The 25,010-nt window shown below is 51.3% G+C and overlaps 2 protein-coding genes across 3 annotated transcripts; both read left to right on the top strand.

The window, feature by feature from the left end:
• Positions 1–5,903: 5,903 nt before the first annotated feature.
• On the top strand, positions 5,904–15,303 carry TRIM17 (tripartite motif containing 17; the record flags this gene model as incomplete). The annotated part of the gene is made up of 6 exons (XM_080698823.1): positions 5,904–6,332; positions 8,689–8,784; positions 10,431–10,661; positions 14,230–14,252; positions 14,342–14,445; positions 14,753–15,303. 6 exons carry the CDS (start codon positions 5,904–5,906, stop codon positions 15,301–15,303), a joined length of 1,434 nt encoding a protein of 477 aa, XP_080554949.1.
• A 2,540-nt stretch (positions 15,304–17,843) lies between these two features.
• Positions 17,844–24,520, top strand: TRIM11 (tripartite motif containing 11; the record flags this gene model as incomplete). 2 transcript variants are annotated; one of them, XM_080698825.1, is made up of 6 exons in its annotated part: positions 17,844–18,251; positions 19,282–19,377; positions 19,825–20,055; positions 22,059–22,081; positions 22,186–22,286; positions 23,973–24,520. In XM_080698825.1, the coding sequence occupies 6 exons, from the start codon at positions 17,844–17,846 to the stop codon at positions 24,518–24,520; spliced, it is 1,407 nt and encodes a 468-aa protein (XP_080554951.1). The 2 variants fall into 2 exon arrangements, with proteins under 2 accessions (XP_080554951.1, XP_080554950.1); XM_080698824.1 differs by lacking the exon at positions 22,059–22,081 and having other exon boundaries at positions 22,166–22,286.
• Between the last annotated feature and the right edge of the window lie 490 nt (positions 24,521–25,010).

Below are 25,010 nucleotides of genomic sequence, written 5' to 3'. Positions count from 1 at the left end.
GGTTCTTGTTTGTTTTGTTGTTGTATTTGTGTTACTAAGGATTGAATCCAGCTGCATTCTACCTCTGAGCTACACCTCCAGTCCTTTTTTAAACATTTGAAACTGGGTCTACATTGCTGAAGACCTGGTTAAGTTGCTGAGGCTGGTCTCAGTCTCCCAAGTACTGAGATTACAGGTATGTCCTTTGGCCAGGGCCTGGCCAAAGCAACGTTCTTAATGTCAGGGATGATAGCTGAAGCCATGACCCTATATCAAACAAACTTGTACAAACAAACCTGTTAGACAAACCCTCCTCTTCCTGGTGTTGTTTTTCATGATTGCTACTCTACCCAGCTTAGGATATAAATACTCACTGCTCCACCAGGTTAAACCACCCTGGCCCAAGCTTCTTTTCTCATCAAATTTAACAATTTATTATTCTTTGTCCAACTCAAGATATGGTTGGACTCAACTGTTTTGGGGAGGGAGAGGTTGTCCTTCATGAGGTTGTTTCTTCATGAGGGCTCCTGTGTTAAATAAACATATATGCTCTTCTCCTATTCATCTACCTTATCTCAATTCAAGTCTCAGATCTAGACTGGGCCCAAAAAAGACAGAATGGGGTTTGTCTCCCCATAACACTCCCTGTTGACCTTGAAAAGGCCAGACACAATTACCACAAATTCCCAACTTTGCCTCATCCTCTATTAGCTAAACTGCTTGTTCTCACCCATCAGTCTGAACTAGATTATAGGAGATGTCTGTGGGGTTGGGGTTGGGGTAGGGGACAGACATGACTCTGAAGCTGAGCTCTGGGAAGAAGGGTGGGCCTCCCTGCCGTCAGGATTTGGATGTGACTTGGGCCAAAGGGCAGCATTGTAGGAGAGGCAGCTTCCAGCCCCAACATGGAGAGGCCCCGCAGCACATGGACCTGACATCCCCTGGTACCTGCGCAGAAGCAGCTGTAGCCAGTGGGTAAGGTGGAGCTCACCTGGAGGGAAAGGGGTGTAGGCAGATGCCTGGATAGATGTGGTTCTGGAGCATTTTCTGAGGCTGGGAGAGTCTTGCTTGGTAGCTATGGTCATTATATAATGTTTTTAATGTTGAGGATGATAGCCACACATACATACTGTAGAGACAGCCTCAGTGTAATGTGCTTATAATTGGAATGAGTCACTCTATCAAAATTCAAAGGCTGAAATCCTAAATATAAATAATAGAAAGGAGGGCTGGGCAAAATATGATAGGAAAATATACCACCCCAAAATATGCCAGTTTGGTATGAAGACTATATTGAGCTAAAAGCACTTTAAAAAAAAAAAAGCAGCCGGGCATGGTGGTGCACACTTGTAATCCCTGCGCTTGGGAGGCGGAGACAGGAGGATTGTGCAGGTTCGAAGCCAGAACCTGTTTCCAAATAAAAATATAAAAATAGGACTGGGAGTGTAGCCCGGAGGTAGAAGGGTTCCATCCCCAGTATCACCAAAAATAATAATAAAATAAAATAAAATAAAATAAAATAAAATAAAATAAAATTGGATGCAAAAGAGCATGCTGACCTCCCCTTTCCTTCTGAGAGCAGGAGACAAAACTCCCAAAGATGCCCTCCCCATACCAAGGATGAACGGCACATTCTTTAGCACCAGAGATGGGAACCCCAGTTTGACAGAACTCTGTACAAAAACAAAAACAAACTAGTTTTATCTTCATTTAAATTCCCCATATATTTTACTTGCTGTTTCACATCATTGTTGCTCTTCATTCAACTTGGTAAACATGCACTTTGGCCCAACTATTCCCTGGGTCTTCATTCTCTTGGGAAGGCTCTCATGCTTGTGTTAAATGCAATGTCTTCTCTTAATCCATTTGGGCAGCTATAACAAAGTGAAGTAGCCTGGGTGGGATACATATTACACACACACACACACACACACACACACACACACACACACACACACACACACACATATACACGTGTGTATGTGTATAAGTGTGTGTGTGTGTGTGTGTGTGTGTGTGTGTGTGTGTGTGTGTATTATCAGTACTGGGGCTGGAACCCATGGGCATTCTACCTCCCAACTACACCCCAGCCCTATTTATTTATCTTTTATTTTGAAACAGGGTCTCACTGAGTTGCAAAGGGCCTCAGTAAGTAGCTGAGGCTGTCCATGAACCTCGATCCCCCTGTCTCGGCCTCCCAAATGCTGGGATTACAAGCGTGTGCCAACCACGCCCAACTGGGTGGGCTATAAACAACAATTGATTTTCACAGTTCAAGAGACTGGAAGACTAGGTCTAAGCACAGTAGACCCTGATGAGTGCTGCTTCCTGAATCACAGATGGCCCTTCTTGCGGTATCCTCACATGAAGAGGCCAAGGGGCTCTCTAGGGTCTTTCTTATAAAGGCACCAATTCCATCATGAGGCTTCATTCTCAAAACCTCATCACCACCTAACATCCCCACACCTTAGCACCCTCACCCAGGGGTGAAACATAGGAATGTGTGGGGGGACAAACATTCAGACCATAGTACATGCCAACTTAATTCTTCGGCCCAGCTGGAGAGCCTAACCAGGTCAAGTTTTGCCTGTCATATGACATGATCCCTGCTTACCAGCCAGCAAGGGCTGTATATCAGACCAATATATCTCATTGGAAGACATATATATGAACTAGAATTACAAAGAAACTCAGTGGTGCCACATATCCAGTATTCAAGACAGTGGATAACAGGAAAGGTAGGTGCTTCAAATGTACTAGTGGTGTTCTGTCCTCAGTGGGTGGGGCCTCAGGATGTTAATTTTCTTATTCTTGGTACCTTATACATACTATTCTGAGGCATGCACTTACTACTTAATAAAAGAAGTACAAGAAATTACATGTGTCGGTGACATGAAACTTTATGATCTTTATGGGCTATGAATATATATGCATATATACATGTATTATGCAAACACACACACACATATGGTTTTCAGTGCCTAAAAAATGGAGGCTCTAATGAAGGAATAAAAAGATCTCTGGATGGATATTCGCCAAAACTTAGAAGACACCAATATGCTTTTTCATTAGTAACTGAATAAACTGGAGTAAATGTCGACAAAGGACTATTACTCACCAAGAAAGAGAAATGAGCTATGAAGCTGTGAAAGGACATGCAGGAAACGCACTTGCACTTTATTTACTAAGGTGAAAGAAGGCTGCATCCAGTACAATGCCGATTCTGAGTCAGTCTAAAAAAAAAAAGGTAAAACTATGGGGATGGTGGGAAGATCAGTGGTTACAGGGAAGGAGGGAGAGAAGGAGAGACAGAGGGCGCGCAGGGCAGCGAAACCGCTCTGTGCAACAGTGTAAAGATGGACCCACCACCAGGCACCTATCCACACCACAGGGCTGGGCACTGACACCCTGGGTGGTGACGGCATGCCCTGTGAGGGTTCATCTATTAAATAAATGTTCCATGCTGATGGGGATATTGAGAAGTGGAAACTGGTATGTCAGAAACCTGTGTTCTTTTCTATCAAATTTTCTGTAAACATAAAGCAAACATATTTTCCTTTTTTATTTGAGAGATCCACCCACCTTGGGGGAGGAAAAGGGGGTTCGCATGGGAGCCCTGATGGGGCAGAGGTGAGGCTGGTGCTCCGGGGATGGTGTGGTACAGCCGTAGTGGGAGCTGCTTATTGACTGGGGCATACCAGAGATTCATCTGGATCTGGAGAGACAGAGGAATCCTGGGACCCTTCTGTAGGCTTCATGGGCAGCTCTCACTGTCCCCACTCTTGATCCGCAGGCCTCCAACTGGTCAGGAGCTGCTCCCCCTACCCCAAGGGCCACTCTGTGGTGTGTGAGATGCTGAGTGCTTAGCTGGGTCTTGTGCTGAAATCGTAACCCTCTTCACCTCAGGACTCGACTGTATTTGCAGATGGATCCTTCTAAGAGGTGATTAAGGCAAAATGAGGTCACTGGGGTGGGTTCAAACCCAACGGGATTGGTGTCCTCATAAGAAGAGATCAGAACACAGACCAGCGCGAGGACACAGAAAGACCACACGTGCGAGCCAAGGCAAGAGGTCTCAGAGAAACCAGCCACTCCCGCCCCACCCACAAGCCCCGCCCCTGGCCCAGCGAGGCCCCGCCTCCGTCCTCCTCCCCAGTCTACTCCAGAAAAAGCCCCTTCCCGGCCCCTGCATTTCCTCCGCACCTAGCAGCCCCCACCCCACCCCTGAGCGCCCCGCTGACGCCACAAAGCACCTCTGCCGCACACCCACAGTCTCAGCGCCTGACAGTCGCCCCATGGACTCCACCGGCAAATCCAGCCTTTTCTCCCCGCGTGCGTGCTGGGCCCAGGGCGCAGTGGCCCCGGGCGCAGTGCAGAGCCCTCCCCTGTGAGTACGAAACCCTCCTGTGGCGGCTAGTCACGACCCCAGCTTCACTCTGCCCTCCAGTACCAGCCTTCTGGGCTCTGCCAGGAAGTCCTGTGCCTGGATAGGGTGTCCGTGAGCCTCTCTGACCATATGGGTCTCCTTGATGAACCCACTTGGACAAGTGGGCATTCGCAGGACTGTAGGTGCCCTGGGTCCCGTCATCCTCCCTCCTCCCAGCCTAAGCCAGATCCCCAAGTCTTCCCCACCTCCCATACCAGTGCTTTCTGCCCCTCATAGGGCTCCTAGGTCAGGGACAGGACAGGGGAGGCTGATGTCTTGGCTCTGCTCTCAGAAAGCTTGGATAAAATCAGCATAGGACTTGCTCCCGAATACCTGTGGAATCCAAGACTCCAAGGTTTTAGGAATTGCAGAAATGCTTAAGGTTCGCTAAGGTCCCAATAAGGTGAAGTAGGAAGGGGAAGGCTCTTGGTCTCCGCTGCAGAAGTCAGAGTACTCAGACACAAGGATGCGTGTGTGTGTGTGTGTGTGTGTGTGTGTGTGTGTGTGTGTGTCCTGTGCATACATGTGCGCTTGTGTATGTACCTGTGTGTGCTCACAACACGTACCTGCATGCTTGCCCATGTGGTATATTTGTGTAACGTGTGTGCCTGTGTACTTGCTTATGCATTTATATGTGTTTTGTGTGTGTGTACTTGTTTTTGTAGCTGTGCATTTAGGTATGCATCCAGTGTATGTTTTGGGTGTGAATGTATTTTGTGTGCTTGTGTATGTGAGAATGTGCATGTCTTATGTATACAGTATGTGTATAGATGTGCGTAAGCAGCTGGATTTGTGTGCCCGGGTGTGCATGCATACACATGCTTATCTTTTCTGCACTGCATCTCTGTAATAGAAAAGGTCTCTTTTCCTCCTGAAGTCCTCCTTTGTTGTACCAGGGCTTTGTTAGTAGAAAAAATTATTGTGACACTTGCTTAAAGGCTCTTTATTGGAGCCTCTTTCAGTGGGAATGCCACTGCAGGGGAGGGATGGGGCTCAACTTCAAATGCAAAAGACAGTTGGGGCTCACTGGATGGAAATTAAAAGGAAACTTCAAGAGAAGGGGCTTCTAGCCCTCAACCTAGCAGGGTACTCCTGCCCCAAAGGCAGGCCAACGGCTTAGACACCATATGAGGGATGTGGACTTGACCAGGTATCCAGGCGGGATGAGGACAGGATACTCTGCAGACTGGGCTTAGATGGCAGAAGATAAGACAGAGCCAGGGACTAGCTGGAGGATGGGGTCAGGGAGGCCTGGCTACATTTGGTCAAAGAGGGTCTTTGTAGTTTCCAGGAGGCATTAGTACCGATTCTTAAGTCTAAAAGCAGCTGTTAACACCTAATACAGTGTCTGGCAGCCTCTGTCCTTATCTGTAAAGGGTGACCTAGAGAAGTCTACACAGTGCCCAGTGCCTGGGAGCCAACCTGATCACCAGATTGGAGACCCAGCCACTGCCCAGAAGTTACAGCAGAAACCTCGCTTTGCATCTCCCCAGGAGCCATGGATGCCACAGATCTTGCCAGAAAACTGCAAGAGGAGGCCACGTGCTCCATCTGCCTGGACTACTTCACAGACCCTGTGATGACTGCCTGCGGCCACAACTTCTGCCGAGAGTGCATCCAGATGAGCTGGGAGAAGGCTAGAGGCAAGAAGAGCAGAAGGAAGCAGAAGGGATCCTTTCCCTGCCCCGAGTGCAGGGAGGTATCTCCCCAGAGGAACCTGCGGCCCAACCGCCTGCTCACCAAGGTAGCCGAGATGGCACGCCAGCACCCGGGGCTGCAGAAGCAGGACCTGTGCCAGGTGCACCAGGAACCACTCAAGCTGTTCTGCCTGGAGGAACAGAGGCCCATCTGCGTTGTCTGCAGGGAGGCTCGGGAGCACCGGCTGCACAGAGTGTTGCCCGTGGAGGAGGCTGTGCAGGAGTACAGGGTGGGCATCTGGGCCAGGGAGGAGAGGGTACATCCAGGGTCCAGGACTGGGGAGGGGGCATCTGAGGGCCAGTGGCTTCCACTCAGGTGGCTGGAGGGGGCATTGTGTTTCTGGGGCAGTGTGTTTCTGGGTCTGGGCCCTGGAGCAGCAGTCTCACACCATGAAGTGTCCTCTTGCTCCAGGAACAAAATGGGTGGGTGACCAGGCCCCAAAGGTCTAGACCACACAGGCTCTGTCCCTGGCCACCTCACGGGCTTCAGCTCCAGGAACCCTTGGCCTGGCACAGCTACCTAAGCGAATGACCTGGGAGGCTGGAGTCTTACACATTGTCAGCCACCACTCCCAGGCCGAGCTCAGCTGACTACATGGCAATGCCTGACCATAGAAAGGCCAAGGAGTGCCCTCAGGCCACAGGGAGAAAGTGTGATTGTATTGTTGGTAAACTAGGCCCACAAGACCCAGCTGCACCACAAGCATCATCATGCCGCCCCACAAGGAGGGGCCCAGATCCATTGCAAGATGACTGTGGGACTGTGTACAACTGTGTAGGTCTTGGAACCATTCCTCTTGGACACCAAGCAATGACTGTCCTGATTTGAACAAAGAGGAGGAAGTTGTGAAAGTCACAAGTCAGAGAGGTTTGGTCTAGAGGGGTGGAAAAGTAATCAGGCAGATCCCAGGGTTAGTTTAACTCTGTGCACATTTCTCTCAGTTTTGACCTCTCATCCTTGATTATAAGGACAGTTGCTTTCCTCAGGTATATGGAGGACATCTTCCACATGGTGGCTTTTTTACCCCAATTCTTTAGGAAGAAAAGGATCAAAGGGATTCTTACAAGTGCACTTTTTAAAAGTGCCTTTAGCTCAAAATATTTGTGCTGAAGTGTTGTGTTGTGTTGTGTGAGGGAGTCGTGTTCTGAGGCAGTATGTAGGGGTGTTATGTTCTCAGGCAGAGTTTGAGTGTGTCATGTTCTGAGGTAGAGTGTGGGGTGTCATGTTCTGAGGTGGTGTGGGGGGTGTCATGTTCTGAGGCAGAGCATGGAGTATCATTCTGAAGCGGTGTGTGTGGAGTATCGTTTTCGGAGGCAGTATTAGTTGTTATGGTTGTGTAGAGCTGTCATATTTGGAGATGGTTTATTAGGGTGTTGTGTCATGAGACAGTGTTGGGGTGTCATATTCTGAGGTGGGTATGTGAGGTGAAATGTAGGGGTGCTATGTTTTGAGGTGGTGTTAGGTATTGTGTTCTGAGGCAGTATGCAGAGGATGCCATGTTCTGAGGTGGTGTGTTGTGTTCTGAGGTGACTGTATGAGATTACCGTGTAGTGAGCCTGAATGTGGGGGTGTTTGTTCTGAAGCATAGTGTAGGATTGCCATGTTCTGAGGTGTGTGTTGTATTCTGAGGCAGGTGTGGGAGTATCATGTTCTGAGATGGATGTGTGAGGGTATTGTGTTCTTTCTTTCTTTCTTTCTTTCTTTCTTTCTTTCTTTCTTTCTTTTTTTTTTTTTTTTGGTGGTACTGAGGTTCCTGGAAGCCCTTCTACCTCCGGGCTACACTCCCAGACCTATTTTATACTTTTTTTTATTTTTGGAAACAGGGTCTCTTAGCCAGCACGGCTGACTTCGAACCTGCGCGATCCTCCTGTCTCCACCTCCCAGGCGCGGGGATTACAAGCGTGCGCCACCACGCCTGGTGAGGGTATTGTGTTTTGAGCTGGAATGTTCTGAGATGGTATGGAGGAGTGTCACATACTCAGGTGGGTATGTGAGTGTGTCATGTTCTGAGGCAGAGTGTGGGGGTTTTGTGTTCTGAGTTGGTGTGGCGGGTGTCATGTTCTGAGGCAGTCTGTCCGGTTTGAGATGGTTGTGTGAGGGTGTCATATTCTGAGGCAGGTGTGTGAGGGTGTTCTGTTGTGAAGTAGAGTACGGGGGTCTCATGTTCAGAGGTGGTGTTAGGTGTCATGATCTGAGGCCGTGTGCACAAGTGTTGTGTTCTGAGATGGAGTGTGTGGGAGTGTCACATTCTGAGACATGTGGAAGGCCTCAGGTGTCGGGGTGTCATATTGTGAAGCAAGTGGGGGTTTTGTGTTCTGAGAAGTGTTAGGTATCATGTTCTGAAGCAGTGTCAGGGTGTTGTGTTCTGAGGTAGTGTGTGGGAGTGTTGTGTTCTGAAGTGTTTGTTGTGTGGAGTTCTGTATTTTATTGCCAAGCTGGACTATTTTGGGGTGGTACATCTGAATCCCCTGCACTTCTATAGGAGGGTCTTTGGGATCGATGTAGTTCCAGAGATCACAACCCAGATTTGGGGGGAAGTGGGGAAACCACTGACCCTCAATCCCATGGTTTTGTGTACCCCACAGTTGAAGTTGGAAGAGGACATGGGGTACCTTCGGGAGGAGATTATGAAGACAGAGAAGCTGCAAGCCAAGGAGGAACAGACCTTAGCTGAATGGCAGGTGGGTCCAGGGCTGGCAGGTCCTGGAAGGCCTTTCCCATTCAGTTCTATCCCCCTGGCTTCCCACAGCCCGTTTTCAGCGGCGGTGGAGGATGCTATGGAAAGCTTCCTGGTCTTTGGTGCAAGGACTGCAGGAAGAAGAAAGGTGCCTTCTACCCCTCAAGGTTACCATCTGGCCCAGGAATCAAACTGACATAAGATGGTGAACAGGAAGGGAAAATGATTTTTAACTATGTGGGCAGCAGGGGGTCAGGGGTCAGTGGAAGGCCTCAGAGAAAAATGAGATTCAGATGTGGATCTAGACTATTTGAGGTTTGTCAAAAGATGAGACACATTTATTATTTATGTATTTATTTATTGCGGGTCTGGGGGTGGAACCCAGGGGTGTTCAACCTCCAAGCTATACCCCTGATACCCCTGCCCTATTTCTTTCTTTCTTTCTTTCTTTCTTTCTTTCTTTCTTTCTTTCTTTCTTTCTTTCTTTCTTTCCGGTCTGGGAATGGAACCCAGGGGCATTCAACTTCCAAGCTACACCCCCTGCCCTATTTTTTATTCTTTGTTTATTTTGAAACTGGGTCTCACTGAGTTGCAGAGGGCCTCACTAAGTAGCTGAGGCTGTCTGCAAACCACAGTCCTCTGGTCTCAGCCTCACAAATGCTGGGATTACAAGCGTGCGTCACCATGCCCGGCTAGGATGAGACATATTTAAAGTGTTTGTTTTTTAGATGGGGAATCTCACTATGTTACCCAGGCTGCTAAAACTCCTGGGATTAAGTAATTCATTCCTCTTGCCTTGATCTCCCTACAAGCCTGCATCACCATGCCCAGCTACTTTATTTATTTATTGTAGTACTGGAGGTTGAACTCTGGACCTTAAACATGTTAGGCAAGCTCTACCACTAAGCTACATTCCCAGCCCTTTTTTATTTTGAGACCCAGTCTTACTAAATTGCCTAGCTGGCTTGGAACTTAATGATCCTCCTGCCTCAGCCTCCTCAGTCACTGGGATTTCAGGCATGCATCACCACACCTGGCCAGTTTAAAGATCTTAATTGGCTTTATTTTCACTTCTAGAATCAGGCAATACTTCATTCCATAAAATAGGTTAAGTGTGGGCTGAAACAGAGGAGGTTGGTTTTAAAGGCAGAAAAGGGCTAAATAAAGCAGAGAAGGAAGCACAAAAATGCAGATTGGTCATTTCAAAGTTAATTTATTTATAAAGTAGCTTGTTTGGGAAATCTGGCTGGTGTCTCTAATCCTGATTCTCCAAAGTTCTGATAAACACCTCTGATGATGTGGACTTGAGCAGGATGGCTTTTTTTTTTTTTTTAAAGTATGGTCCATTAGGGCCCAGAGCAGGAGGCAAGTCATGCCCAAGTAGTAGCCTACTTTTGGGTGGTACTTCTGAGCCCCACCAGCACAAGAGTGCATGGATATTTGGGTGTGGATGTTGTCCTTGGGGCTCAGGGAGTCACACCAGTGTGGGGCCTCTCTCAAAGCTTCTATTTCCCAGTTGAAGCCTCCAACCTTTGCCCAAGTCCTGTGGGTCACTAGGAGATACGGAGAGATGTGCAGCCACCCAGGAGCAGAGCATCACCCCTGGGGCCCTCATCTGATGTCTGCACGTGGGGGTCTTGTCTTCTGCAGGACAGAGTGAAGGAGCGGAGAGAGCGTCTCGTGGTGGAGTTTGAGAAGGTGGCTGTCTTCTTGGTAGAGGAAGAGCATAGACTACTCCAGGCCTTGAAGGAGGAGGAGGAGGAGATAGCAGTGCAGCTGCGGGACAACAAGGCCTCCCTGGACCAGCAGGGCCGCTCTCTGGACTTGCTGCTACTGCAGCTGGAGGACCGGAGCCACCGGGAACCGCTCCAGATGCTGCAGGTGAGACAGCAGCACTGTAGGGCCTTGGGGTAGGTGCTATCCACTACGGCTGCACACCTGCCTAAATTGCACAGGATGAGGTGATGGGGTGGCTGAACTTGGAGAACAAATGCAACCCAACAGAAGGGCTGCCATAGTTTTGGCTGTAGCAACAAAGTACAGATGGACCATCTCCTATTCAAAATGCTCAGGACCGCCGGGCATGGTGGTGCACGCTTGTAATCCCCGCGCTTGGTAGGCAGAGACAGGAGGATCACGCAGGTTCAAAGCCAGCCGTGCGTGCTGGCTTAGGAGACCCCGTTTCCAAATAAAAATGTAAAAATAGATCTGGGAGTGTAGCCCGGAGGTAGAAGGGCTTCCAGAAACCTCAGTACCACCAAAAACAAAACAAAACAAAAAACACAAAAAACCAAAAAACCAAAATGCTCAGGACCAGAAGTGGTTCAGATATCTTTTTATTTTGTAATATTTGCAGAGATATAATGAGATATTTGGGGATGGGGTTCAAGTCTAAACAGTAAGTGGTACAATGTTCCCTCTTCATGCTGGACATTGGGCAGTAGCAGTATCTCCCAGTCAGCCTCAAGATCAAGGGTAAGTCTACTGCTCTTAGGATGTTCGGAAGGGCTAATGATTAAATGTTCTTTCATCTTACCCCATTTTCAGCTTTCCATGGGTTTATCAGAACATGACCCTATCCTAAGTCTAGGATCATCTGTAGTCACACTCTGAGGTCCTGGGAGTTAGGGCTTCAACTGATAAAAGTAGGTCAAACATATTTCAGCACTAATAGACTCCAGCCCAAGAGACTGACCTCTTTTCTCTTTCTGTCCACTGGTCTGAGGCACCTGGTCCCCGGGTAGGGACTCACTGTTACAGTGTGTGGGAGGCACACTGGCCAAATGAACCTAGGGCTTTTTCATGGACAGGAGAAATGGTGGGCATTGGGGAGAGACCTACATGCTGTAACCCTGGAATGGGGTCAGAGGTTGGCGTGGGCTCACAGTTGGACCACTGGCTCATCAGGTATATGGAAGGACTGAAATCTATAGAAAAAAAAAAAAAAGAATCTCACTCCGGGAGCCCTTAGACACACTCATGTGAGTGTTTATAAAACGGAAGCAAGTGCTTTGCAGGACAGTCTATGGGACAGCCCCAGGTCCATGCCTATGGTTCTGATACCCATGGGTCTTGACCTTGCTAGCCTCTACAGGCACCCTAACTTTGGATAACAGTTTGCCTATTAAAAAGCAGCCCATAGGTAGAAGGCCCCTGGGTTCCATCCCCAGTACCACCACCACCAAAAAAAAAAAAAAAAAAGCAGCCCCTCTACAACCCACTAGGTTGGTTTCTGGACCCACTGGGTGGAAAACCTTGTTTGGTTCTTCCTTTCTCAGTGACTGCTCTTGTAAGGGGAACCCAAAGCATCATCTGTAGGAGATCCCCCTGCTCTTAAGAGTAAGTTACGGAAACTAAAAATATGGTTGTCTTAATCCATTTTCTGTTGATACCATAGAATGCCTGAGGTTAAGAAATTTATTTTAAAAAAGGTTTATGTTGGCTTACAGTACTGAAAGTCCAAGAACATAGCATGACTGCTCGGTTTCTAGTGAGGCCCTCATGGTGGAAGGCCAGCAGGCAGGTGCTGGATGGAGAATGTGCATGAGGAAGCAAGAGAGGGAGAAATCCGGGTTCGCTTCATAACACCTGCTCTCTAGATGTGGTAGGACCTGCATTAACTTTGTGAAGGTGGAGCCCCATGATCTAATCATCACTTTTTTTTTTTTTTTTAGTCCTGGGGATGGAACCCAGGGGTATTCTACCTCTGAGCTACACCCCCAGCCCTATATTTTATTCTTTATTTTGAATCAGGGTCTGAGTTGCAAAAGGCCTAACCATCATGTGCACCATCATGCCCGGCTTCTAATTACCTCTTAAATCCTCCCCCTCAGTACTGTGACACTGGAGGTCAACTTTTTTTATTTTTATTTTTTTATTTTTTGGCGGTACTGGGGTTCCTGGAAGCCCTTCTATCTCCAGGCTACACTTCCAGACCTATTTTTATATTTTTATTTGGAAACAGAGTCTCTTAAGCCAGCGAGGCTGGCTCCGAACCAGCACGATCCTCCTGTCTCCACCTCCCAAGCACATGGAGGTCAACTTTAAACAGAGTTTTTGAGGGGACAAACCAGTGATGGCTGTTGAAAAATATCATAAATCTCTTGAACTCTCTAGGCAAGTGGTGTTGGAAATAAGTAGCTTTCCAAAGAGTCTTCGGAAAATCCCCGGATGCTTTGGTCTGTTATCCTGGCCCCTCTCTATCCCTAAGCCACAGCGGATTATTCCCCTGCCTCTGCTTCTTCTTGTCATGGTTCTGCATGCTGGCCGGGGCTGCGTCCACCTGGAGCTCAAGAGGAAGCTCAGGACAGTTGTCTCCTAAACCATCATTTCACCCTCCAGTGTCAGTTACAACCATGGTCATCCTTACCCAAATATTAAACAGAAAATTCCAGAAGTAAACAATTTGTAAGTTTTAAAATGCATGCTGTTCTGAGTAGTGTGATAAAGTCTCACTGCCTGACTCTGACTCAAAGCATGAACCGCCCCCAGTCCAGCGTACCCACACTCTCTCTATATACTACCCACGTGTCGGTCACTTAGCCTCCTTAGTTTTCAGATTCATAGTTGCAGTAAGTAATCTTTATTTTACTTAATAATGGTCTCAAAATGCAAGAATAATGATGTTGGCAACTTAAATGTTCCAAAGAGAAGCTTTAAAGTGTTGTTTTGTTTTGTTTTTTGGTGGTACTGGGGGTAGAACCCAGAGGCTTTCTACCTCCCGGCTATACTCCCAGACTTATTTTATATTTTATTTGGAAACAGGGTCTCACTAAGTTGCTGAGAGCCTCACTAAGTAGCTAAGGCTGGCTTTGAACCTGTGCAATCCTCCTGTCTCAGTCTCCCAAGCTCTGACATTACAAGTTTGCACCACCACGCCCAGCTAAAGTGTTTTTTTTAATAAAAAAACAACACTCTAGACTTAAGAAAAAAGTCATATGTTGAGATTATTATGATCTATGATAAACCTAGACTTTATGCTGTATTGTTATAATTGTTTTACTGTATTATGGTTAACTGAACCAAATTCATGTTAAATTTTTATCACAGGTGTGTACACATAGGAAACATCAATACATATAGGGTTAAGTACTAGATGAGGTTTCAGGCAGCTAGTGGGGATGTTGGGATATATTCCATGAAGATAAGGAGACTACTGTACCATTACGTATCTGCTGCAGAGAGAGATGGACTTTGTAGGCTTTTTGGTCTCCTTAGCACTTCTTCCTCTCTACTGACCCATCTGGCCCCTCGGTGTCCAACTGCGGGCCGAGAATGAGTTAGGATCAGATTAAGCACTGATAGCTCCAGGTGGAGCTTAACTTCTGGCAGAAAGGATATTTGGTATGTCCCAAAGATGTGGACAACAGAACTAGCAGAGAGAACAAACTAAGGGGGGGGCAGCCAAGAGCTTGCCCCATTCCCCGCTCTCCCTCCCTGTCGCTTGCAGGACATGAAGGACACCCTGGCCAGGTATGCGGTCTCCCAGCGGAGGTGGTCACGGCGGTGGGCAGGGAGGGCTCCTGCAGGCCAGAGACACAGTGAGCCTATATTCACTGGAGGAAGAACAGCCTGTGCGTGCAGTACTCAGAAGTGGACCTCCCCAAGGCACTCAAGACTGTGTGCAGGGTTCCCGGGCAGATAGAGATACTCAGAAGTTTTCAAGGTAAGTGGGGACCCAGGACCTGGACCTGGACCGGACTCCCTCAGCAGTGCCCATACCTGATGCTGCAAGGGGCCACCCATAAGGGTCTCCCCTTCATGGCCGCCTGCAGGCCCTCCAGGCTGTCGGGTGCACAGCTGCAGATGTCCCCACTGTCCTTAACCATGGCCACCAACACCCATGCACACCTGAGGCATGGGGCCACGAGATAACCCCCAATTCACAATGGGAATGGTGGTGGGAGGCTTTGGGGAGCTAGGTAGAGGAAGCCATCAGTCCCCCACATTTTTCTCACCGGGCCTGGCTGCAGAGGACATAGTGTTGGACGCCAGCTCCGCATACCCATACCTCCTCTTCTATGAGAGCCGTCAGAGGCACTACCTGAGCCCCCCAACAGAGGGCAGCACGCTCCGCGACAAGGACCGGTTTGTGGCCTACCCCTGCGTGGTGGGCCAGAAGAGCTTTTCGTCTGGGAGGCACTACTGGGAAGTGGGCGTGAACCTCACTGGGGATGCGCTCTGGGCCCTGGGGGTGTGCAGAGAGGATGTGAGCCGCAAGGACAGGGTGCCCAAGTCCCCTGAAAACGGCTTCTGGGTGGTGCAGCTGTGCAAGGGGAAGAAGCACTTGTCCCCAATGTCTGGCCCTACCCCAGTCACACTCATGGAGCCTCCCAACTACATGGGCATCTTCCTGGACTTCGAGGCTGGGGAGGTGTCCTTCTACAGCGTGAATGACGGCTCTCACCTGCACACCTACTCCCAGGCTGCCTTCCCTGGACCTCTGCAGCCCTTCTTCTGCCTGGGGGCTCCCAAGTCGGGCCAGATGGTCATCTCCACCGTGACCCTGTGGGTGAAGGGGTAGACTCAGGCGTGGGGTCAGGGTGGAGATGCTGGGACTAGCCTGGTCTCTCCAGAAAGTGAAGCTATGCTCACCACCTGCCAGGATCCTCTGCGTGGCGATGACAGCCACCTCTATGCACACAGGGAAATTTCTTGAAATATAATCACCATTAAAGTGGTCAAATGTTAAGAGACTTTACAGAACAATGCTTCATAGTGGTAACTCTGGAAAGAAAGCCAGGCCCTCTGAGTGGAACCATTTGTAAATATACACCAGCTCAGTGTGGTCTAGTGTTTTTATCTCTACCTCCTGCCTTACCTCCCAACTTTACCCATTCAGTGTCTCCTGGCTTCCTGGAGCCCTCCTGTGGCTACTGGGTCCTTCAAAGGGGGAATGGGGAGTGCTGAACTCCTAAAAGTCCTTAGCTGACTAACCCCCAACCCCTCTGGTCCCCTGAAGTTGCACATGAGCAAAATCCAAAGATGGCAAATGAAAGGTCCAAGCAGGAAGGAGATGGGAGAGGCTCTAGGCAGTACAAGTTTTATTGGCATAAAATCTGCAGAGGGAGGTCTCCAGGAAAGGATGGAGCCCAGGTCCACTTACACACTAGATATTTCTATAGGTTATTTAAGGGGAAAGTCTACAGAGTGGAGGGGAGCAGTGGTTAGCCATTGCTAGGTAGGTTGTTAAGGGGAGTTAGTTGGGTTGTTAGAGCTGGGTTAAGTAGGACAATGGGAATTTCCCATAAGCAGAGGGATGAGATAAGCAAGGGGCTCGTCAGGCACACCATAGGCAAGACAATGGGGACATTTCAGTAGGCAGAGAGATTTGAGTGTATCTGAGTAAGACTTGGGAACTTCCGGTGAGCAGAGACCTGCAAAATGACATGTCCACATAAGATGGAGTCACTTTCATTGAGATTCTAACAGTAAGAATACTCTGGGGGTCTCATCTTCTTCCTTCAGCACTCTTTCCTAACTCTAAGATAGGCTAGAATAAAAGAGATAAGCAGAAAAGAGATATAAAGGATGGGCAAAGAAAATGTAACTTTAATGGTGGAAGCCTGTGCTAAATTCCTCAATACCCTCACTGCCCAAGCCAGGCCTGTCACTCCAAAATTTCAGAAAATTTACAAATCTTTATTCATTTACTTACAATAATTACCCTGAGCACTGATAACTATACTCAAAAGGTTAGTTTCTAACAGAGACCATACAAAAGATCCCACCCCCACACACACCATTCTGCAAATTCCTTTACTTATAAAATTCCTCGAGAACTTGATTATCCCATCTATGAATAGTTAAGCAGAAGAGGAATCTATCAGACAACAGAGATCACACAAACGATCTGGAAAGATGGGGATGCCCATACAGGAAGTAAGAAAGGAGAACCATCTTTCCTATTGAAGTTAGGAGATCACATAGAAACTGGCAGGCTTCCATTTTGTAGCTGTAGCTTAGGTATCCATTTTGTACTGGAGTCTATATGTTCCACTCTGAATGTACCGGTTTTATGTTTCTCCCTTTGTAAAAGTGTGCCCAGGGAAAACCAGCCATCTGGATTAGATCGTGAAGTCTTACTCTGGCAATGGGGACAGCGCATGCCCAGGCGTTAGGGGCTAAAAGGCTGAGAGGACTGCCCGCCCAGGGTGCTTGCACCTCCTGTGCAGAAGTAAATTGCCTTGCCCAGTTACTTTTGGTTTCAAGTGTTGTTTGCTGCTTCCGTAAAATTCATTTTTAACGAGGAAATTCACTCACTTGTGATGATTTTAGGCTCTGCTAACATCAATGACAAGATCCCATCAAGACCAGGGAGATGAATACTTACCGGCAGTATTCTGATCTCCAGACTCATTTTCACATACCAAGCCCACCGCTCACCAAGGTTAAAACCATGGACCCCCAAAAAGGCAGAAGAAAAGCCAAGGACCTCGCTGGTCCAGAGTCCCCCTCTCCCCCACCCTGGGGACCCTTCTGAGTTCACATCTTCCAGTGTTGACAACTTCTCCAAGAACCCCTCACTCCACAACACTGTAACATCACTAGCACCCAGAATCCAGACTTAATGGACTCCTGCCCTATAGAGGAGGTGCCCAGGAACAACTCGTGCTTCCAGAGCAGTTCCCACTGTGGGAATCTGGGCCCGCAAGAGGGCGGCTCCTAGTGACGTCTTCGTCCCGTCCCCCAAGCCCGGGCACCGCGCGGCGAGGGGAGCACCCCAGGGACGCGCGCCAGGCTGCAGGCTTCCCTGGTCCTTGGGGCTAGCTGTGCTGCGGTGCGTGGGGACCCCGACTCTGCTCTGTGCCGCACTCCTTCAGGGGAGGGGACCTCTGAGCTGCGCGGGCAGCTCCAGGTCACGGAGAGGACACGCCCCTGAGTCCGCGGCGGGCCGCGTGACCCGCTGCGGCCAATCCGCAGCAAAAGCGGGTCGTTCCAAAAAAAAAAAAAAAAAAAAAAAAAAGGCTCTTCCTGCTTCCGCCGCAGTCCCTCTTCCTTCCGACGTCCCGGAGCCCGCGCCCCCAGTCCCGCAGGAGCCGCGCCGAGCGTCCCGGCCCCGCCATGGCGGCCCCCGACCTGTCCACCAACCTCCAGGAGGAGGCCACCTGCGCCATCTGCCTCGACTACTTCACCGACCCGGTGATGACCGACTGCGGCCACAACTTCTGCCGCGAGTGCATCCGGCGCTGCTGGGGCCAGCCCGAGGGCCCGTACGCCTGCCCCGAGTGCCGCGAGCTGTCCCCGCAGCGCAACCTGCGGCCCAACCGCCCGCTCGCCAAGATGGCCGAGATGGCGCGGCGCCTGCACCCGCCGTCGCCCGTCCCGCAGGGCGTGTGCGCCGCGCACCGCGAGCCGCTGGCCGCCTTCTGCGCCGACGAGCTGCGCCTGCTGTGCGCCGCCTGCGAGCGCTCGGGGGAGCACTGGGCGCACCGGGTGCGCCCGCTGCAGGACGCGGCCGACGACCTCAAGGTGCGTCCCCGAGGCTGCGAGGCGCTGGGCAGGGGTACCCGGGCCGGCCCGGGGGAGGGGAGACCCGGCTGCGGCCCGGCCTGGGAGAGAGGAGAGCATCTGTCAGACAGGGGCTCCCGGCACTGTAGGGGCAGGAGTGAGGTTGGAGGGTTAGGGTGTGCGCGCGGGTCGCCAGGGCTAGGAGAGCTCGGGGTGCACCCCTGACTCGGGAGGGGCTAGGCCGGTGCTGCCGCAGCTAGCTAGGGTAGGTTAGGATCTTCAGGGGCGGGGAACCCCGATTCAGTCAGTCCCAGGCAGGCCCCTTGAAGGGCTGAGGCACCAAGTCCCGGGTGTTTGGGCTTCTTAGATGAAGCTGAGACTTGGGGAGGTGGGGGTGCCAGTCTGTGAGGCTGAAGTCCAAGGTCGAGGCTGACTGGGTCTGTGAGTGCTGTTGCTGATTATAGACAACCTGTCTCCCAGCCGCCCCACATGGTGGAGGGGCAGGGACTCCCTGGGGTCCCATTTATAAGGCCACTAATCTCATTCGTTTGACTTACCCCTAATGACCTCATCACCTTCCGAAGGCCTCACCTCCTCTAACACCGCTGGTAGGGGCAGGATTTTGATGTGGGAATTTGGAGGGACACAAACATTTCATGGCATCTGACCTAGTAGGATCTTTATAAGCCAACAGGTTGGAGAAGGGAAGAAGGGTGGCTTAGAGAGAGGCCTGGTGTCTTCAGAGCCAGCCTGGCTGGGGGAAGGGAAGGATACTGTGGCCTACTGTGGGTGCCTGGGCATTCAGAGGGGGTAGGGAGAGGCTGGGTGCCCTGCAGAGGTGAGCGGGGGTGGGGTTGAGAACTGGAAATGCAGCGCCATATGTAAAAGGGGTCAGGGGTCCTTGCCTATGACGAGACTATGTGCCAGAGAGCCTTCTCCCCAGTTCCCTGAGAAGGCTTCAGTTCATCCTCCAGGACAAGAGTCTGGGGTGTGTCTGGGCACAGGGCCCTTCCTGGGACATCCTGGCATCTGACTGGCCTCTGTCCCCCAGGGGAAGCTGGAGAAGTCGCTGGAGCACCTGCGGAAGCAAATGGAGGATGCACTGCTGTTCCAAGCCCAGGCAGAGGAGACCTGTGCTTTGTGGCAGGCAGGTGCCGGGTTCTTGGGACCTGGGAGGTGGGTCAGCAGGTAGGGCAGGATTCTGGGGGGGTCACTGTTTTGAGAAGGTCCTCATGGAGACCACCTAGGCTAGGCCCAAGGAGGGGTGGTGGTGGGGTATCTCCTGGGTCCTGGCACCCAAGGTGTGGTAGAGCTACTTTGGTGGTAGGTTTCCAGGGAAGGGTGGCTTCAGGTGGTAGATTTGCAGTCCTGGGGGCCTGAGGAGATGGATTTGAGGTTTGACCACCACTAGGTTGCAGATTTGGGGATTAGCTGGCTCTGGAGTGGATCTGGTGTCCAGCTAGTTTTGGATGGTAGATTTGGGAACTGGCAGGCCCAGGGCTTGGTATGGTGTTCAGGCAGTCCAAAGAGTAGCTTTGGGGTTCATGCTCCCTTGGCAGTGGTCTGGCTTTAGCTGCCCCTCTTACCCCTGTAGAAGATGGTGGACAGCCAGCGGCAGAACGTGCTGGGTGAGTTTGAACGCCTGCGCCGCCTACTAGCTGAGGAGGAGCAGCAGCTGCTGCAGAAGCTGGAGGAAGAGGAGCTGCAGGTGCTGCCCAGGCTCCGCGAGGGTGCTGCCCGGCTGAGCCAGCAGAGCTCGCAGCTGGCTGCACTCATCACAGAGCTGGAGGGCCGCTGCCAGCTGCCCGCGCTGGGGCTCCTGCAGGTGAGCCTGAGTGGAAGTGGACGAGCAGGCGAGGGATAGTGGGCAAGAAGGTGCAAGCAGCACTGGGCAGTGGTTGTCCAGGATGCAGATGCAGGACTTTGAGGGCCTGGACTTCCCTTTCCACCTGTAACGTTACGTAGGGCTAAGACAGAAACCCCAGCACTTCTACCACCCAAACCCCAAGGTGGTAAAAACAAAGATCAGGCTTTCTCCCTGCACTCAGATGAATCTTTTAAGTACAGTGTCAGTGGAAGATGGAATTAACTGAATGTGAAGGGTTGCCTCGGCTGTATCTTTCTGCAGGGAACCCTGGGGTAGGGACTGAGTCTTATTTATCTCTGTGTCCTGGTCCTATAGCTGGTGCCTAATGCATTAGAATGAGCAGAGGGGGGCTTCCAGATAACTAAATGTGTTACTCAGCTTAAGTAACAAAAATCTATTTTCTCACAGGTTGGCAGTTCGTGATCAGGGTATCACCAGGGTTGGTGTGTTAATTCATATCCTGTTCCCTTAATAACACCTGAGGCTGGTACTTTATAAAGAAAAGAGGTTTATTTGGCCCACAGATCTGGAGGCTGAAGTCCACATGGCATGGCGCCAGCCCTATGGGGGGTCCAGCTGCGTTCCATCACGGTGGTGGCGTCAGGAGGTCACAGTCACAGGGGGAGATGGTTTGGTGAGGCAGGCAGCCAGGGCTGGAGAGGTTGCTCGGTCCTGCCAGTGCTCTTGAGAGAACTGACCAGGTCCCATGGGAGCTACGCTAACCCCTCCCAGGGTTGGGCCCAGACTTCCCCACGACCCCACCCCCATTAACATCCACACTGGAACCCAGGTCCCAGCACAGGAGCCTTGGGGTGCACTCAGAGGAGCAGCTGGTGTCTCAGGCCTCTGCCCTCAGTGTGCAGGTGCCATCTTCTGCGGGAGGCTTCTGTGGTCATCTCTGTTCCTTATTGGTTGGGGGCCATGCTGATGCTCCCATTTTAACTTAATTTTCTCGTAAAGCGTGTGTTGCGATTTGGATCTGGAGTGTCCCCAAAGGCTCCTGTGCTGAAGGCTCGGTCCCCAGCGCAGCAGTGCCCAGAGGTGGGGTTCGAGGGTGACGGGTTCGAGGGTGACCGGATCGCGAGGCTCTGACCTCATTGCGCTGATCGCTGATGGCTCCATCTCGAGGTGGAGGAGACAGTTGGAGGTAGAGGGAGCAGGTCCCTGGGGTAGTCCCTGGAAGGGTCTGTCATCTCTCCAGCCCCTTTGCCTTTCTCTGCTCTGGCTGCCTCAAGTGGAGCAGGTTTCCTTGTTAGCCCCTTCCTTACCTCAGGCCCAGAGCAGTGGAGCTAGTGGCCACGGGTTGGAACCATGAGCCCACACTGACTTTTCTCTAAGCTGCTTTTTGCAGATACTTCGTCATGGTGACACAAAGCTGACCAGCACAGTCTGTGTCTCCTAAAACAGTCACATTCTGAGGTCCTAGGGTTGGTCCTTTGGCAGGCATATGGGATTGGGGGACAGAGGGACAAGTTTGGCCCTGACATGAGTACAGTGCTACTGCGTATCAGTGAGATTTGGGAAGGAAGACCATCGGGGTGTGGGGCTGGGACAGGCCCGGCAGAGGTGGGAGGGGGCACAGAGGCTGCGGGACCAGGTTCCTGGTGGGGCAGAGATGGCCTGATATGTTGCCCTTCATCCCTGGACTCAGGACATATGCCTGGCCTGTCTCTGGCACCCAAGGGCATCACTTGGGCTCTGTGGGGGGACTAGCCAGGGGCCAAAGGCCATGTGTTTTCTGACTGAGGAAGTAAGTCTGGTGTGGGGTTGGATTCATGGAATCTCTGCTTGTGAGTTCTAGGCCTCTATCCAGTGTCTGAGCTTGCTCAGGACAGGTTTCCAGCCCCATCTGTATATATTTCTGTAGCCTGGGACTCAAGTTAGCCTAGAGAGGGGGTTGGAGGGACAAGACCGGTGGTAGGTATGGGTACTAAGTATGTGCATTTCTCTCCCTTCTGCAGGACATTAAGGATGCACTGTGCAGGTAGAGATGCTCACCTCTTCTACGGCAGGGGCAGGGGCAGGGGCAGGGTGTGGGGCGGGGCCTGGCTGCCCACTGTGATGGCAGAACTGGCACTGTCCCCATAGGGCCCAGGATGTGAAGCTGCAGCCTCCAGAGATGGTGCCCATGGAGCTGAGGACCGTGTGCAGGGTCCCAGGGTTGGTGGAGACCCTGCAGAAGTTTCGAGGTGAGTGCAGACGTCTCTGATAGGACTCATTTCAGGACGGGAGTTGCCCAGAATCCTGGGTAGCCAGCTGTGTGTTCCGTGCCCTGGGACCCCAGGGTTAGGGGGTGGGTCTTTGGGGAAACTTGCTCTACTCTTTGGCACTGTGATGCCCATTGAATGGGTGTTTTCCATACCAAGCAAATTTCCTATTCTCTGGATACCAGCTGGGTGTCCAGCGATTCAGTCCAGTCCTGACTCTGTCTCCTTGACTTAGCTCAGACCCCTCAGGTTAAGGCCTCAACCCCACACTCCAGATGCCATTTACAAGTCCTTGGGATACTCCTACTTCTGCCTCACCTGCTATAGATCAGGGCTCCTACCATCCTACCTCATGTTAATTTGCTAGAATGGCTTACAAAAATCAGGAGAAACCAGGCAAATGGTGTACACCTATAATCTCAGTACTTAGGAGGCTCAGACAGGATCACAGACTTGAAGCCAGTCTCAGCAACTTCATGGGACTCTTAGCAACCTAGTGAGAACCTGTTTCAAAACAAAAAATAGCTGGGCATCGTGGCACATGCTTTAATCCTAGCATTTGGGAGGCTGAGACAGGAGGAATGCAGGTTCGTGCGTGGCCAGCCTCACCTACTTGCCCTCCGCAACTTAGTGAGACCATGTTTCAAAATAAAGGAAAAAAATAGGGCTGGGAGTTTTAGCTTGGAGGTAGAATGCCCCTGGGTTCTATCCATATTACTGCAAAATCAATCAATCAATCAATAGGACTGGGGCTATAGTTCAGGTTACCACTGGGTTCAATTCCCAGTAACAAACAATAAAACTCGAGAACACTTATGATTACCAGTTAATTATCAGATACAACTAAAAAGAGTTGAATGAAAGAGATGCACAGGGTGGCTTTGGGAGAGGGCCAGACCCTCTGTGCCCATCCAGCACCACTTCCTGGAACCTGATGTGTTCCCTAACCCAAACACCCGCGTCAGTGTGCGTGAAGGTTCTGTCCAAAGGGAAGTTGAGTAGTTCAGTGGTCACTGGTGATCAACTGGACCTCCAGCCCCTCTCTCCTCCCTAGAGGGCAGTTGGTGGTTGGGATGGGAAGTTGGAGCCCTCCGGTGCTGTGGCTGATCTTCCTGGTGGCTGGCCCCATCCCAAGGCTGTCTGAGGTCTCTATCTGCATAGGCTTGGGCCTGATGAAAGGGGCTCCTTGGAGATAGAAAGATGCCCCCAGCATCTGGGAACGTTAGAGGGTTCCAAGAGCTCTGTGCCCAGAAGCAGGGAAAGACCAGCCCTGGCTGATTGGTCCAGCCCATGTGTCTGCACCAGGTCCCTGGAGGTGGTCAGGGTGGGGATAGCTACTCACCCTCCTAAGAAAGGGTCTCCATGTTGCCCCCACCATGGCTGAGCCCAGCAGAGCCCAGTGTGAAAGTTGGGCCGTGAGTTTAGGACTGAAAAGAAAGAGCAATGATAAAAAGCAATCAGGATTTCCTCCTGTTGTGTGAAACAGAAACGAGGACCTATTTCTAGAACATTCTGGTCACTAGAAGTGGCTAGGTGGTTTTTCTCCCATGGAGGCAGTGCTCTACTAGGGACAGTTACTCCAGCAGGCTGCAAAGGTGTATGAGCCGTGGGCAGTGGATGCTGCCTCAGGTGCCATCGTGCCTGGTGACCTTGGGCTTCTCTCTGCAGGGGACGTGACCCTGGACCCCGACACTGCCAACCCTGAGCTGGTCCTCTCTGAGGACAGGAAGAGCGTCCAGCGTGGTGACCTGCGGCAGGTTCTCCCTGACAGCCCTGAGCGCTTTGACCCAGGGCCCTGTGTACTGGGCCAGGAACGCTTCAGCTCGGGCCGCCACTACTGGGAGGTGGAGGTCGGGGACCGCACCAGCTGGGCCCTGGGCGTGTGCAGAGATAATGTCAACAGGAAGGAGAAGGGGGAGCTGTCGGCTGGCAATGGGTTCTGGATTCTAGTATTCCTGGGGAGCTACTACAACTCCCTTGGACGGGCCTTCTCCCCTCTCCGGGACCCACCCCGGCGCGTGGGGATCTTTCTGGACTATGAGGCTGGACATCTCTCCTTCTACAGTGCGAATGACGGATCGCTCTTGTTCATCTTCCCTGAGACCTCCTTCTCTGGCACTCTCCGGCCCCTCTTCTCACCCCTGTCCAGCAGCCCGACCCCTATGACCATCTGCCAGCTCAAAGGTGTGCCTGGGGACGTCATGATTCCCCAGTGACTCTGACTCTCATGGGAAAGGCCCTTTACCTCCTCTGGCTCCTCATCCTGGTGTCTGGGTGCTGACCATGTGGAGCACCAGGGAGAAGGGAGTGTGTTCTTTGAGCAATGGCGGGAACACATAGTGCCTTTCAGGATGGCTTGGGAGACCCTGAGTTCTGGAGACTGTGCCAAGTGGGCGTCAGCGAGCTCTGCACTGCCTGAGGGTTCTCCTAGACCCCGGTGCTGCTTGATGCGAACACAGCCTCTGGCCCAGGGTTCCAGGAGCCTCACAGGCCCCTCTGGAAGCACAAGGGCAGGGCAGCCCCGGGACCTCAGCTCCCACAGACCCACCTCTGTGCAGGTGCTGGGCCAGGCAGCTGGGAGTGGGGTGTCCAGCACACCAGCCCATCTCAGGGTTTGGTCCCAAGAATAGGAGGGCTAGTAAGAGCCTGTCACCACCCTGGGTGTGTGGCTGCTACTGAAGAGTTAGGGGGCAGCAGGGTCTTCAG

Source organism: Muscardinus avellanarius (genome assembly GCF_963383645.1).
Source record: "Muscardinus avellanarius genome assembly, chromosome: 7".
Lineage (NCBI taxonomy): Eukaryota > Metazoa > Chordata > Mammalia > Rodentia > Gliridae > Muscardinus > Muscardinus avellanarius.
The sequence above is the reverse complement of the archived record's forward strand: the minus strand, read 5'-3'. Positions and strand labels throughout refer to the sequence as shown.